This window comes from Equus quagga, chromosome 14 (assembly GCF_021613505.1).
Source record: "Equus quagga isolate Etosha38 chromosome 14, UCLA_HA_Equagga_1.0, whole genome shotgun sequence".
NCBI lineage: Eukaryota > Metazoa > Chordata > Mammalia > Perissodactyla > Equidae > Equus > Equus quagga.
Window position 1 is genome coordinate 71,812,094 of NC_060280.1, and position 15,319 is coordinate 71,827,412.

At 34.7% G+C, this 15,319-nt stretch overlaps 1 protein-coding gene across 1 annotated transcript; it reads left to right on the plus strand.

Annotated features, from left to right (window-relative positions):
• Positions 1-13,172: 13,172 nt before the first annotated feature.
• Positions 13,173-14,131, plus strand: LOC124225168 (olfactory receptor 8G1-like). Its single transcript, XM_046637653.1, has 2 exons — positions 13,173-13,594; positions 13,627-14,131. Exons 1-2 carry the CDS (start codon positions 13,173-13,175, stop codon positions 14,129-14,131), a joined length of 927 nt encoding a protein of 308 aa, XP_046493609.1.
• The last annotated feature ends 1,188 nt before the right edge of the window (positions 14,132-15,319 follow it).

Genomic DNA, 15,319 nt, shown 5'->3' on the forward strand with positions numbered 1-15,319 from the left:
TACCTGATGTCTAAAGTACATGAGCATGTGCCAGTGACCAGAGCTGCATGAGCAGCAATGACACTCACTAACGGTTTAGCTCCTGCTCCCCTCCCCAACAGTGGTGGCAGGTGGAGAACACATCCCAAGGATTCAAGACACAGGGCACAGCTGGTGATCCATCCTCCTTCTCCTCCCCTGGCAGTGATGCCAGTCTTACCAGCACTGGGGACTGTATCCAAAATGCAGATTTTCCTAGTTGGAGTGTGTCACCCTGACCAAATGATTCAAAGCACACTGGCACATGCCAGCATTCACATACTACACAAACAGCAACAATACTCACTTGTGGCTTACCTCCTTCCCCCACTAGTGGTAGTGGGTAACACTGTGACATGAAGCTTCATGCAACACAGCAGAACCCATGACTCCACCCCGTGGTGTGGCATCACTGACACTGGCTCTACCAGCAGTGGGGCTGCATACAAGACCCTGGGCCTCTGGCACTGACAGAGATACCTGTGAATCTCACACCTCTGACTGTAGTGCTGCCAGAACTTTCAGACTACCTGGGAGCAGCAGCATAAGTTGTACATGACACAGCAGCACTAGACTTTTCAGAGAGTCCATGGAGAGCCAGTGGGGGCACATAACATGCAGGAGACTTCAGAAGCAGCAGAAGTGCTCACAGCCTGGTGACCCTGGTGACAACACCTGAGATTGCAGCAACATTGTAAGTGTCAAGGCAGTAGCACCTCAGAGGCTCAGGCAGTACAAAGAGGCCACTGATGATGCTGATAGCAGAGGTAGTGGAGTATGGAAAGTTCAGGCTTTCAAAGACTACCAGGGGGCTATCCTGGTGGCACAGTGGTTAAGTTTGCACATTCTGCTTCTTGGTGGTCCGGGGTCCACCAGTTTGGATCCCAGACGCAGACATGGCACCACTTGACAAAAGCCATGCTGTGGTAGGCATCCCACATATAAAGTGGAGGAATATGGGCTTGAATGTTAGCTCAGGGCCAGTCTTCCTCAGCCAAAAGAGGAAGATTGGCAGTAGTTAGCCCAGGACTAATCTACCTCAAAAAAAAAAAAAAACAGGCAAAAAAGCAAAGACAACCAGAAGCAGATCAGAGCAAAGTAACCAAAACCTTACCCAAATAAGAAAGGTGTTTACTACCACAAATGTACCAGCAGAGGGTCAACTCATTAGGTAATATAAAAAAAAAATACAGTAACATAGCAGAGCAGAAAGAAAATGATGAGTCCTCAGAAACAAAACTTCAAATAACAGAAGACTGTGATTTGACAGAGAATTCAAAACAGCTATCATGAAGAAACTCATTAAGTTACAAGAAAACTCAGAAAGACAGTTCAATGAGATCAGGAATAAAATTAATGAACAGAAGGAGTATTTTACCAAAGAGATTGAAACTCTAAAAGAAAATTCAAACATAAATTCTGGAGAAGAAAAATACAATTAATGAGATGAAAATTAAGTAGAAACCATTGAAAATAGAGCAGACCATATGGAAGACAGAATTAGTGAGCTCGAAGATAGAAATCTAGAAATGATTCAAATGGAAGAGGAAAGAGAACTAATATTTTTAAAAATGAAGAAATTCTGCAGAAATAACCCATTTGATTAGGAAAAGAAACAAAAAGATAACAGATATCCTAGAAGGAGAAGTGAAGGAGAAAGCAGCAGAGAGAGTATTTAAAAAAAATAATAGCTGAGAACTCCCCATACCTTCGGAAGGAACAGGATATACAAGTACATGAAAGTAATAGAACTCCTAATTATCTCAATGAAAAAGACCTTCTCCAAGGCATATTATATTAAAATTGTAAAAATTCGATGACAAAACAAGAATATTAAGTGCACTCAGAGGGGAGGAAATAACTTACAAAGGAACCTGCATCAGGCTACCAGTAGATTTCCCAACAGAAATTCTTCAGGCTAGGAGAGAGTGGAATGATATATTCAAAATATTGAAAGACAAAAACTATCAGCCAAGGATACCCAGTAAAGTCATCCTTCATATATGAAGGATAAATAAAAAGCTTTCCCAGACAAACAAAAGCTGAAGGAGTTCATCTCCACCAGATACGCCTTACAAGAAATGTTAAAAGGAGCTGTCCTACTGGAAACAAAAAGGCAAACATTTAGAAAGCATTCAGCAAGGTGCTAAATAGACAGACATAATCAGAATGTTGTGACTTTATGTCAGAATAAATTAATAAACACTTAAATGTAATATAAAGGCTAAAGGGATTGGGAGCATCAAAAACAACTATAATTGCATCAATTTGGTCATAAACTCACAAGACAAAAAAAGATAACTTGTGACAATAAAAACATATAAAGGGAAGAGGAAAGGGATGACACATGCATAGGCTAATAGAGATAAATTTCTATCAGCAGAAAAAGTACTAGCGCATCTGCAAGATCTTTTATACAAACCTCATGATAACCACAAAACAAAAAATTCATAAATAAAAAGTTGCAAATCATAGATAATGAGAAAACTGTGAAAAACATCACAGAAGACCACCAAACCGAAATGGTAGACAGAAATACAAGTAAAAAGATACAATGGAGATATAAAACAATGAGAAGACAAAGATTAAATACCAGTATTAAGCTCACATATATCAACAATTAATCTAAATGTGAATGTATTGAATTTACCAATTAAGACACAGAGTAGCTGGACAGATTAAAAAACAAGACCCAACAATATGCTACCTCCAGGAGAAGCATCTCAACTCTAAAGACAAACATTGGCTCAGAGTGAAGGGATGGAAGATGATACTCCAAGCAAATGGCAATACATGAAAGCATGTTTAGCTATACTAATGTCAGACAAAATGGACCACAAGCCAAGAATTTGAGACAAAGATAGATACCACATAATGATAAATAGACATTCCACCAAGAAGACATAGGATTTATTAATATATATGCACATAAGAGCACCAAGGTATATAAAGCAACAATTAACAGACCAGAACTGGGAAATTGACAGCAACCCCATAATAGTAGGGGACCTTAACGCTCCCATTGCATCAATGGCTAGATCATCCAGACAGAAAATCAATAAGAAATAGTGACCTGAAATGAAACACAGGATCAAATGGAATTAATAGATATATAGAACATTCCATTTAAAACCAGCAGAATACATGTTCTTCTTAAATGCATGTGGAACTCAAAAATAAACCATATGTTGGGAAAGAAAACAATTCTCAATAAATTTAAGAAGATTGAAATCACATCAGGCATCTTTTCCAATCACAATGATGTGAAACTAGAAATCAGCTAAATGAAGAAAACCGGACAAGTCACAAATATGTGGAGATGAAACAACATGCTACTGAGCGACTATTAGGTCAATGAAGAAATAAAAAGAGAATTGAAAAATATTTCAGACAAATGAAAGTGAAAATACAAGATACTGAAACTTGAGGAATGCTGCAAAAGTGGTAGTAAGAGGAAAGTTTATAGCAATACAGGCTTATATGAAGAAACAAGAAAAATTTCAATAAAGAAACTTTCACTATACCTAAAAGACCTAGAAAAGTAAGAACCACAACCAACAAAGCCCAAAGTCAGTAGAAGGAAGGAAATATTAAAAATCAGAGCAGAAAGAAATAAAATAGAGACTAAAAACAATTAAAAAAAACATAGAAAGGATCAATGATACTAAGACCTGCTTCTTTTAAAATATAAAGAAAATTGACAAACTTTTAGCCAGACTCACTAAGAAAACATAGTGAAGGATCAAATAAATAAAATCATAAATGAACAGGAGAAATTGCAACAGATACCACAGAAATACAAACAATTATAAGAAAATAGTATGAAAAATTATTGAATAAACAAATTGGATAACCTAGAAGAAATGCACAAATTCTTAGAATCATACAACCTCAAAAACTGAATCAAGAAGAAATAAAGAATCTGAATAGATAAATCACAAGTACAGAGATGGAAAGAGTAATCAAAAACCTCCCAAAATACAAAAGTCTAGGGCCAGATGGCTTTTCTTGTGAATTCTACCAAACATTCCAAGGTTTAGTAATTATCCCTCTAAAACCCTTCCAGAAAATCGAAGAGGACAAGACACTTCTTAACTGCGTTTAAAAGGGCAACATTACCCTGACACCAAAACCAGAGAAAGACAGCACAAAATGGAAAATTACAGGCCAATATTGCTGATGAACATAGATGCAAAACACAACATTCTGATTATGTCTGTCTATTTAGCACCTTGCTGAATGCTTTCTAAATGTTTGCCTTTTTGTTTCCAGTAGGACAGCTCCTTTTAACATTTCTTGTAAGGCGTATCTGGTGGAGATGAACTCCTTCAGCTTGAGCACTGTTAGTGAGAACGTAAATTAGTGCAGCCAGTATGTGAAATAGTATGGACGCTTCTTATAAAATTAAAAATAGAACTACCGTATGATCCTGCAATTCCACTTCTTGGTATTTATCCAAAGAAAACAAAAACACTAGCTCAAAAAAATATATGAACACCTATGTTCATTGCAGCATTATCTACAAATGCCAAGATATGGAAACAACCTAAGAGTCAATCAATGGATGAGTAGGTAAAGAAGATGTGTGTGTGTGTATATATATATACATAATGGAATATTATTCAGCCATAACAATGAAATCTTGCCATTTGCCACAATTTGGATGGAACTTGAGGGCAGGATGTTAAGTGAAATAAGTCAGACAGGGAAAGACAAATACTGTATGCCTTCTCTTACACGTAGAGTCTAAAAAAACAAAAAGAAAACAAGCTCACAGGTACACAGAATAGATTGGTAGATACCAGAGACAGGGGATGGGGGGTGGGGAAATGGGTGAACTGTTTTTCTTTTTAGTTTAAATAAGTAAAGTCTATATCTGTATCTTTATCTCTATCTATCTATATGTATCTATATATGTAATTTGCAAATAAAAAAGGAAAAGTTTTTAGCCCTATTAACAATAAGATAACTTGTCAAGATGTGCTCTGGTCTTCTAAAAACTGCTATTCACAGTGTGGACTGTAAACCAATAGCTCTGTCTACGAGCTTGTAAGAAATGCAGAATCACAAATCCCACTCAGACTTGCTGGATCAGAACCTTCATTAAAAAACAAATGATCTTCAAGTGGTCCAGGGAACAAATCTTTATCACTAACTCATAAGTTCAGGATGGACCAAGAATCCCTTTTAATGGAAAAAGTTTGAGAACTGGGAACTGTCAACTGCAATTGCCTCTTTTCTCAAGAGCTTGTTCCCTGAGCAATGGAAATCCTTGGAGAGTATTTTCCTCCATGTTATTTGGTGCCTGTAATATGTAAACTAAGGACAAACCTTCACAGCACAGCAATCAGAACCACTTGGGGGGACTGTGAAACTTGAGCATGTTTGCTACCCTGAAGGTGGAGAAACACAAACTGAATGCTTAGCAATTGAAAATGCTGACCTGTGGTGCGGACACCAGCTTCAAAAGTGGCTCTGAGACCGAGGACTGTGCCTGCCTTCTCGGCACTAAAGGTAGCAGAATGTTCGGTACCTAGGACTCCTAATACCAACATTAACACTGTTCTCCTCAGTGTCAAAGAGAGCAAGTTTCAGAAAAAAATTGGCATTGAGGTTTCCAGAAAGAAGAAAGGTGAGTGTGTTTATTTCACATGGGATTTATAATATTAAGTCTGGAACTAATCACATTGAATTCCCAATCACATTGGGAATTCAAACAAATATTCCTAAATATCTTCCTTAATTCATTTATATGCTCATTTATTCATAAGGTAATTTTTAAATTTCCTATTATGTGCCAGATGTATCCTATTTACTTAGGATACAGAGGAGATAAATCTGATACGGTTCATCATCTGGCTTATAATGGAGCTGAAGTCTGAAAATGTGCTGTTGAGAAAAGGTAGATTTCTGAGCATGTAGTAAAAAGTCCAATCAATGACAAGAAATTGGAGAATATTTTCATGATGACATTAGTTTTAAATGAAATTTGAAAAATATATATGTACCAGATAACGGAGATAAACGGGGCTGAAAGACTATCATTTCATGTGAAAAGATGAGCATATAAAAATGCAGATAGCTGAGAGAATGTGACGTATTCCAGAAACTGAATAGTTTATGAACTTGAAAGGAAAGTTTCTGAAACTGAAAGGAACCAAATGTGAACTAAATCGGGAGAGTGGCAAGAGGTATGTGGATATTCATAGTTTATCTTAAAAGCAATGAAGAAAATCCTTTCTCAGTGTCCCTGAAATTAGATCATCATCTAATTAATAGTTGAGTGTATTCTATTATTAAGAATAATTACCTCAGCCCATTTCTAAGAAGTCAAATTTTTAGAATATTATCCCTTGTATCTAGTAAAGGGTATATTCTAAGATATTTCAAACACCATACGTAAAATAACTCTTTCTCCCTTTTAGATTCCCTTCAGATATATGACGATACACGATAATTATCTTGTTACTTTCAAATATTTTCCAAGTTCTTGACAGTTTTTAGTTGTTTTCTATCTTGTCAATATCTCTTGTTGAAAAGAATATCCATAACTAAACACAAAACTGCAGATGTAATTTAAGTGTAGCACAGTGCTCCTTAACCTCATGGCAAACATGGTGATTGGAAATATTTGTGTGATGTAATAGGGATAGTGGACCAGATTGCTTGTAGCCAGCGGTGACCAGCTAGGAGTCTATGGATGCCACAGGCTCAACCTCACTCCCTCAGGGGCTGAGAAGACCAAGACCTCGGAACACTTGTGATCCATTCATGGCATTCTAGGCTTATGGAACTCAAGTTGGGAAGCTACGTTATGGATCTTGTGAGGATTATTATCAATCATACTCTAGACATGGTATTTCTATAAATGCAATCTGAAACTAATCACTTATTAAACAGTCACTTAATTTATGGGTTTTACTGAGTTAATAAAGAATTGAGCCCTTACTTTTTAAACGAATTATACCCAAAACCAATATTCATTAAGAAAATTAATGATTTTTTAAAGTTAAATTAAAAGCATTGAATCTTTGCCCCACTGAATTTCAATTTGTTTTAACTGTTTTCAGTTTCCATATTCCTTTGTCCAGTTGTTGTCAGCCCTTGTGGTCTAGGTTACAGTAACTAGGCATATTATGTTTCATTCTGAGTGTGCACTGTACCATGGAGAATTAGCATCTCAAAGTCCAATCTTAACTGAGAAAAGTAAAATTTCACAGAAACAGTTTGAGTCCAAACTGATATTTTCCAATTACACTCTCTCCCATCCCCTTTACAATTCAAATAAGCTAAAGGGCAGAAAGAAAAGCCTTTGATGTTTTTGATGTTAAGTGATCTCATTTCATATTCTGATGAAATATTCTACATCCCTACTTCAGTGGGTATGCTTACTTAATTGACATTGCTATATGTAGCCAATTCTTAATTATCTAGATTATGTATAGGAAGAAAACATTTATAATTAATTAATATTTATATAAATAGGGGATCATAACTTGTTTCAAAAGCAAATATATTATTCAGAACCTGAGAAGTGGATCTTATGGAGATTGGGGTAAAAAATAAACAATTGTGAATACATTTTGAAATACATACAAATGCCAACACATTCAGTTCCCTAGTTTTGCATTCATTAGGGTATCTATTCAATTTTTTATGAACTCTGAGTTCACTTCAACTTTGTTTTCATATTATGTTTCATTATGGTGAATATTAGCCCTCCTTAATATCAACTCTTGAGTATTATGAAGGCAGTAACTGTGTTTTTGTGATTTTTAGATTCTGCTCCAGGGCTCATTGTGTGGTGTGTTGCTCTCTCATTAACTTTTCAAAATAATAGAGAGGGGAAAAGAGGAAGGAAGGAAGGAAGGAGCTTGCAAAAGCAAGATGGAAAGAAGGAAAGGGTAGAACAGAAGAAAATAAATGGAAAGAAAGTAATAAGGAAAAAAAGAAAATAAAAAAATACAATTTCTCAAGTTCTTCATCTGAAGTGTGCCACTACACTGACTTTGTGTCTTTTAATCCAATAGTTCCCAAAGCTAGATAATCGTCAGCATTACTTTTGTAGTTTTGTTAGCTGTTTTGTTTGTTTTAAATTATTTTGATTTTCAAAAGGTCAGATCATTAAAACCGTCAAAGATTCTGATTAACTAATTCCAGTGTTAGGATCATGTAACTGTAATAAACATTTCTCCAAAGGAGTTCGGAAAATTTGAAAAGTTGATGAATAAAAAGTTTTGAAAATATTTTTAAGGTTATACTGCAACTAAGAAACGAATTTAAGAAAACAAGCATCAACTGTTAGAGTTAAAAGGTAGGCAGTGGTAATGATTTAACTAAGGTAACTGTGTCTGCAATATAGTAGAAAGCTCCAATAAAGTTCAAAGTTGATAATTCTGGAAGTACCAAGATGTGTGAATTATATAGAGCTGTGGAGGTAACTCTCAGAAGAAAGAAAACAGAAACTGTTTATCAAAGCTATTCTACAGAGATTAACTTGTCCCCTGACTAAAACACTAACAGTGTAGGGATGATTCACAAACTTTTGTTTTTCATTATAATGTTTACATTTTCACATTCATCATTTTTGTATATACTGTAATCATCCTAGGTAATGATCAATCATATTGGGAAATTCCTGAGTTAATATACACTCTTTGGTTTCCACCATGTTCTTCTACATCTGACTGTAAAGCAAGCAGCACACAGAACTCCTTCTTACCCACAAGCATATTATGAGAGCCTGTGCCACTCACCTGTATGAAATGAAGATGAACTGTATCTATGTCACATTTATGTTGATCAACTGAAATACTGGCCTTGATGTAAATTTTTTCTGCCTTCACACAGGTTGGACTCTAGAAAGGAAGGTATTTACTGATCCTATATGTGGATTTTTGTATATGTGCTGCCAAAGTGAACACTCTGTGTGGAGTTTAAATGGACAGATACAAGAAGAAAGGGGTACAGAATATGAAGCCTAGCTCATTAAAATATCTACCTTGAGTTTCCATATTTCAGTATTATGAGGTCTTGAGAATTATGCTTTCCAGGATAGGTCTTCTAGCTGAGCTGATATTATTCGTAAATTCTAAGAGATCACCAAATACAGCCCAATGATCCCTACAATATTTTTTTATGTTGCCTTAAGGTATTGATTATCTTAGTTTGGATGTTATACCTAGAGCTCTTTGGAGCCAAGAAAAAACAGAGGAAAATTGGGGACTGAAATGAGACAGACCCTCCAAGTTTGAATAGTCCCTAATGGGAAAGGATTTATAGTAGAAAAAGTAGATTGCATCTCGTTTTATACAAATCTTAAACTTAACAAATGTTGAAAGTCTAGGAAGACATATAGATTGTTTTAGAGACAAGGTATGTTGTGCTATCAGCAAATGCCCCAGGCATCAGGCAGCACATAGGAACTAAGGAGCTTGACTATAGAACAGGAAAGAAATGTGGCAACAGGAATCTGGTGTTCAGTAAACCTGGGCCAGGTTGTGGTAGTCCTGAGCAAGATCTATTATTTAGATAATAGAGAGAAGAATCATAAATTAACTTTGGGAATAAAGAAATAGAAAGCACTGCATGGCTTATCAACATAAAACAAAGTACAAGAGAAGAGAATATAAACCATCTGATAATTTTCCAAATGGACAAATGCCTTGAAATTTCAATTCTGGAGAATTGAAAGGAAAGACAAAAATCTGAATAATCGAGAGTTATTAAAGAAATTCATTCTCTTACTGAAAACCTGAACACAGAGAAAACTATAGTCTAGATAATTTCACTTGTGAATACTTTTAAACATTTAAGGTAACCTTTATGCAAATTATTCTAGTGAGAGAAAGATAGGCAATATTTTCTAAATCTCTTAAGGGGCCAGCATGTTTTGAAACAAAATTCTTAGAAAAACATTACAGAAAAGAAAAATTAGAGGTCAATCTGTCTCATAATTATGGAAAAAATATTGGCAATTTAAATCTAATTACATTCAAACATACACAAACAAATGTATTACACACACAAAAACTGTATGCAAAGAGAGAAAATAAGTTTATTTCAGATACGCACTAACATTTTCACATTCTAAAATCAAATATGATCTTGTAAATTATTTTCAAATATTCAACTTTACATCTAAGATTTTTCTTTAATTTACTTATTAATTTAAAGATTTTTATTTATGTTTCCTTGATCTTTCTACCTAGTCATTTATGTCATCTATACTAACAGTTTTATTTCTTCCTTTCCAATCTTTATTAAATTTATTTATTTTTCTTGCCTTATTGAATTGGCTAGTATTCTTAGTATAATGATGAACGGGAATGGAGATGGCAAGCAAACATCTTTGTCTCCTTCCCATTAACAGAGCAAAGTTTTCCATGTTTCACTATTAAGTTTGTTGTAAACTATATGTGCTTTTCAAACAGCTTTAAGAAGTTACTATCTATTCTGAGTTTTCCATGAGGTTGTTTTATTTTATTATTAATGTTGGATGTTCCTTCTTTATATTTTAGGATAAAACTTGTAGGATTGGTGTTATTACGTTCTTAAATGTGAAGACCAGTGAAAACATCTGGGAAGGTATTGTAGCTTGTGTTATGAACCAGCATGTAAATAATTCTGTAAAGATTCTATGCACCCTTAAAAAGAATGCGTGCTATTTAGTTTCTGTATGCCATGAGATTATATATATACATATATATATATATACTTACGTTTATGAATCTCATTCAGATCTTCTTTATCCTTTCTTTATAGATTTTTATTAGATTTTCTGTTTTAAAATTAATATTATTAATTTTATTATAAATAATAATTATTAATTTATTTTATATTTTGTTATATTACTATTTTCCTATGATTATAACAAGGTATAATTTTATCAAGGTTACATCAAGAAGGAATGTACCCACTCTAAGAATATAGTTCAACTAAATGAGTTTTGACAAATGCATACACTGTGCACTGGTGAAACCAAAACCTCATTAATGATATGACATATTTTTATCATCCTAAAGATTTCTCTCATCCCCTTTCCCAGTCATTATCCCATGTCCCACTGCAGTCAGCCACTGACCACATTTCCATCACTATAGATTAGTTCTGCTTTTCTATAATTTCAAATGAATGGAAGTGTACAATGTGTGCTCCTCGATGTCTTGCTCCTTTTATTCAATGTGAGTTTTCAAGATTATTCCATGTCATTGCATGCATCCGTGGTTTATTAATTTTTACTAAGTAATATTGCACTCTATGCATATACTACAATTCATTTATCTACTCTTCATTTCTTTTGGGAAAATACTGAGGAGTAAATTGTTGGGTTATATTTAAATACATAGTTGACTTTCTAAGGAATTGCCAGTTTTCCAAAATGCTTGGAAAATTTTATGCTGTTCCTCACCAGTCATGTGTGAGAGCTTCGGTTGCTCCATATCCTCTTAAAACATTAGTATTATAAGTTTTTGTTTTTTTCCTTTCTTTTTTTTTTGTCATTTAAATATAGTTGTGTAGTGGTTTGTCATTATGGTGTTAGTGTAGTTTTCATTTCCCTTATAAATAATGATTTTAGTATCTTTTCATGTCCTTATTAAATATTCCTTTATCTTCTTCTGTGATATATCTGTTCAAATAGTTTCCTTATATTTTTAATTTACTTGATTGTCTTCATATTATTGTCTTGTCAATATTATTTATAATTTTGGATAAAAATTCATAGTTGGATGCATGTATTGTCTGTGGCTTGCTTTTAATTTTCTACAGGTAACTTTTGAATAACAGTTTTTAATTTGGATAAAATTGCATTTATCAGTATTGTATAGTTAGTGTGTATGTCCTAAGAAATCTTAGACTACTTCAATGTATTGAAGATTTTCTTTAGTGTTTGCTCCGGAAGTTTAATAGTTTAGCCTTTATACTTAGATTTAAGTTTCATTTCAAGTTCATTTTTGTTTAACAATGGAGTAGAACATTTTAGATTTTCTTTTTCTTCTTTTTTTATTTTTATTCAAGGGGAATTCATTTTTAATTTTACTTTGATGAATGTAATGATAAAAAAAATCCCTATGTGATTAACAGAATATAGGACTACATTTACAATTCTGTATCCCCTAATTTTATGACTGTTTTTCCTACCCCCTCAGTTGATTAAAGATAAAAGAGGTGAAAAGAAAGGTTTAAACAACGTATTTGCTGTTTTTGTGTTTTGAAGTGTGTAATTATCCCTTGTTTTCCAATTGATAGTATGCTGTAAGTAATAAAAACAACAGCAATCATTATTCTTATTATTTTCAAAGTGCTAACCTCTGCTAATTTGATAATGAGGTTATTTTAATTGTCCAAGTTTATCAACTAGTAAATGATGGGTCAGCATCTGAACACAGGCACTTGAATTTTAAGGCCTATTCACTTAGCCACTACTCATAGTTCTTCCCTCAAGCAAAGGCAGAATATTTGTTCTAGAGGTCACAAATTGCCTAACAGTGGGTCAATTCAGCTATCAAAATCTGCAAAGTGAGTGTTGTTTGTAGTGATTTATTTCAATAATAATATTAAAATACTCAAAAATATAAAAACTAATTTAAAAATATTCAAAATAGTGTTAAAATCCAAAGATTTTACATTGAAACCCAAATTTTCTCATTTTTATCAAAATATTCCAAAGGCCTAGCAATAATGTGCCTCTTTCACCCCTGGCAGAAATTAGTTTCTGGATTAGAAATGATACTGCATGTAATCAGGATTTGCTCTCTGCTCCGTGATGCTCAGCCAGCTTCTCTCATTTTCAATGACTATTCTAAGTTTTCAAGTCTGCAAACCTCACTTTAGAAAAAATTGACTTCAAAATAACTGAAATGTTTAAAATGGGTAGCGGCCTCTCAAAACATGTGACATGATCACCATATGGCTAAAATAATTTTATATGTAATAATTTATTACATTAGATATTATGGTGTGAAATATTTAATTAAGATAAATAGTACTTAGGTAACTTTATCCAGACTTAATATTATTATACGGAAACCAAGAGAATATCGGAAACAGTTAATTTTCTATATGAGGTATCTTTTATCAAATGAAGAATAGCAGGGACATGTCTCCAAAAAAGGTGTCTTTCTCTCTCCCTTTTAGAAACTCCCCAGAGGAAAATGGCAGCAGGAAATCATTCCACCGTGACTGAATTCATCCTCACTGGGCTAACAGAACAGCCAGAACTCCAGCTGCCACTCTTCCTCCTCTTCCTAGGAATCTATGTGGTCACAGTGGTGGGGAACCTGGGCATGATCACACTGATAGGGCTCACTTCTCACCTGCACACCCCCATGTACTATTTCCTCAGCAGCTTGTCCTTCATTGATCTCTGCCATTCTACTGTCATTACCCCCAAAATGCTGGAGAAGTTTGTGACAGAGAAGACCATTATCTCCTACCTTGAATGCAAGACTCAGCTCTATTTCTTCCTCGTTTTTGCTATTTCAGAATGCTACATGTTAGCTGCAATGGCATATGACCGCTATGTTGCCATCTGTAGCCCCTTGCTTTACAACGTCATCATGTCCTATCAGGCCTGTTTCTCATGTCCTATCAGGCCTGTTTCTCCTTGATCTTAGGAGTGTATATTATAGGCCTGATTTGTGCATTTGCTCATACAGGCTGTATGTTGAGGCTTCTTTTCTGCAAATTTGATGTGATCAACCATTATTTCTGTGATATCCTTCCCCTTCTAAAGCTTTCCTGCTCTAGTACCCACTTCAATGAACTGCTGATTCTAATCTTTACTGTAATTAATATCCTTGGCCCAAGCCTGGCTATTCTTAGCTCCTACAGCTTCATCATTGCCAGCATCCTCCGCATTTGTTCCACTGAGGGCAGGTCCAAAGCCTTTAGCACTTGCAGCTCCCACATGTTGGCAGTTGTGGTCTTTTTTGGTTCTTTAGCATTCACGTACCTGCAGCCATCATCAGTCACCCTCAAGAATCAAGGAAAAATGTCCTCTGTGTTTCATACTATTGTTGTGCCCATGCTGAACCCGCTGATCTACAGCCTGAGGAATAAAGATGTCAATATTGCCCTGAAGAAAATACTAGAGAAAAGTATCTTCTTGTGAACAGAAATAAATGAGGATGTTTTTGTAGGTCTAAATCATTGGCTATTATATTGTATGAATTTATATATTTCAGTTTAGTCCATCTGTCAACATTTGTCCTCATTTGTTGGGACTCTTGACAATATTTCATATCTCCATGGCCTTTTTGATGCCATTTCTCTCTGGAATTTTCTCTCATATATACTATTGAGAAGCAAATTAGAAGAAATACTAAGGATGGCCCAGGCATATGGACCCAATAATGCCATCACCATCATTTCCTCCCTTTTTCTTCCATACAATTGATAAAAACACAATCTTCAACCATAAGGAAAATACCATATTCATCAGTGATTACCTACCTCCTTTCTTCTCTAGTCAAGAGACAAAATAGTTGTTTTTTGCATATGTTTACCCTGGGGCAGTCTCCTTCCTGTCCTGTCTCTCCTCATATCTCATCTATGTGACTTATTTCTTCCAGCCCTTACTTCAGAATTCTAATCAGAACTTAACCTCTGAGTTAGAGGCTCATTCATGTGCTGTGATAGCGCTCAATCCAATATACACCTCTGCTTTGACATTTATTTTTCTAACTTGTATTTGCCTGCTTATTGTCCAAATCTGCACTGTATTGTAATCTCCATGGAGGTACCCCCTTTCACCTACATTTCACTGTTATATGTCCAAGATGTAGTACAGGTCCTGCCAACTAGAAGGTCCTTGATACTTTTTCTGTTATTTCCTCTTGTAAGATAGTTTTAGGAAAACCAAATGTATCTCATACTGTCTTCATCCATTAATCAATTAGCTAAATATGATTTTTTATTATTGTTCAGGTCAATTGAGTTTATATTTGGAGAGTTCTTCAAATATCTGCAAGATAATTGGTGATATCCTGACTTATTTCTATACAAAAATTTACAAGCATTAGTCCTGCATTCCTTCTTTATCAAACTCTAGCACAGCTGTGATAATTTGTGGATACCTGATTTCTTAAGTCATTAAATTCTGTGAAGATCCAAGAAGTCTATGAAGCAAGTCTTATTCTCTTTTGATTTTCAAGTATCAGGGGGTTAAAAAATAATGTTTTTTTCATGTCTGATAGGTAAGCATAGAAAATCTGGTGGTAGAGTGATATGTGGAACCAAAATCACTAGACTAGCATACCCAGAGAAGAAAATAAATTCACCTATCCTGGCATGAGAAAAT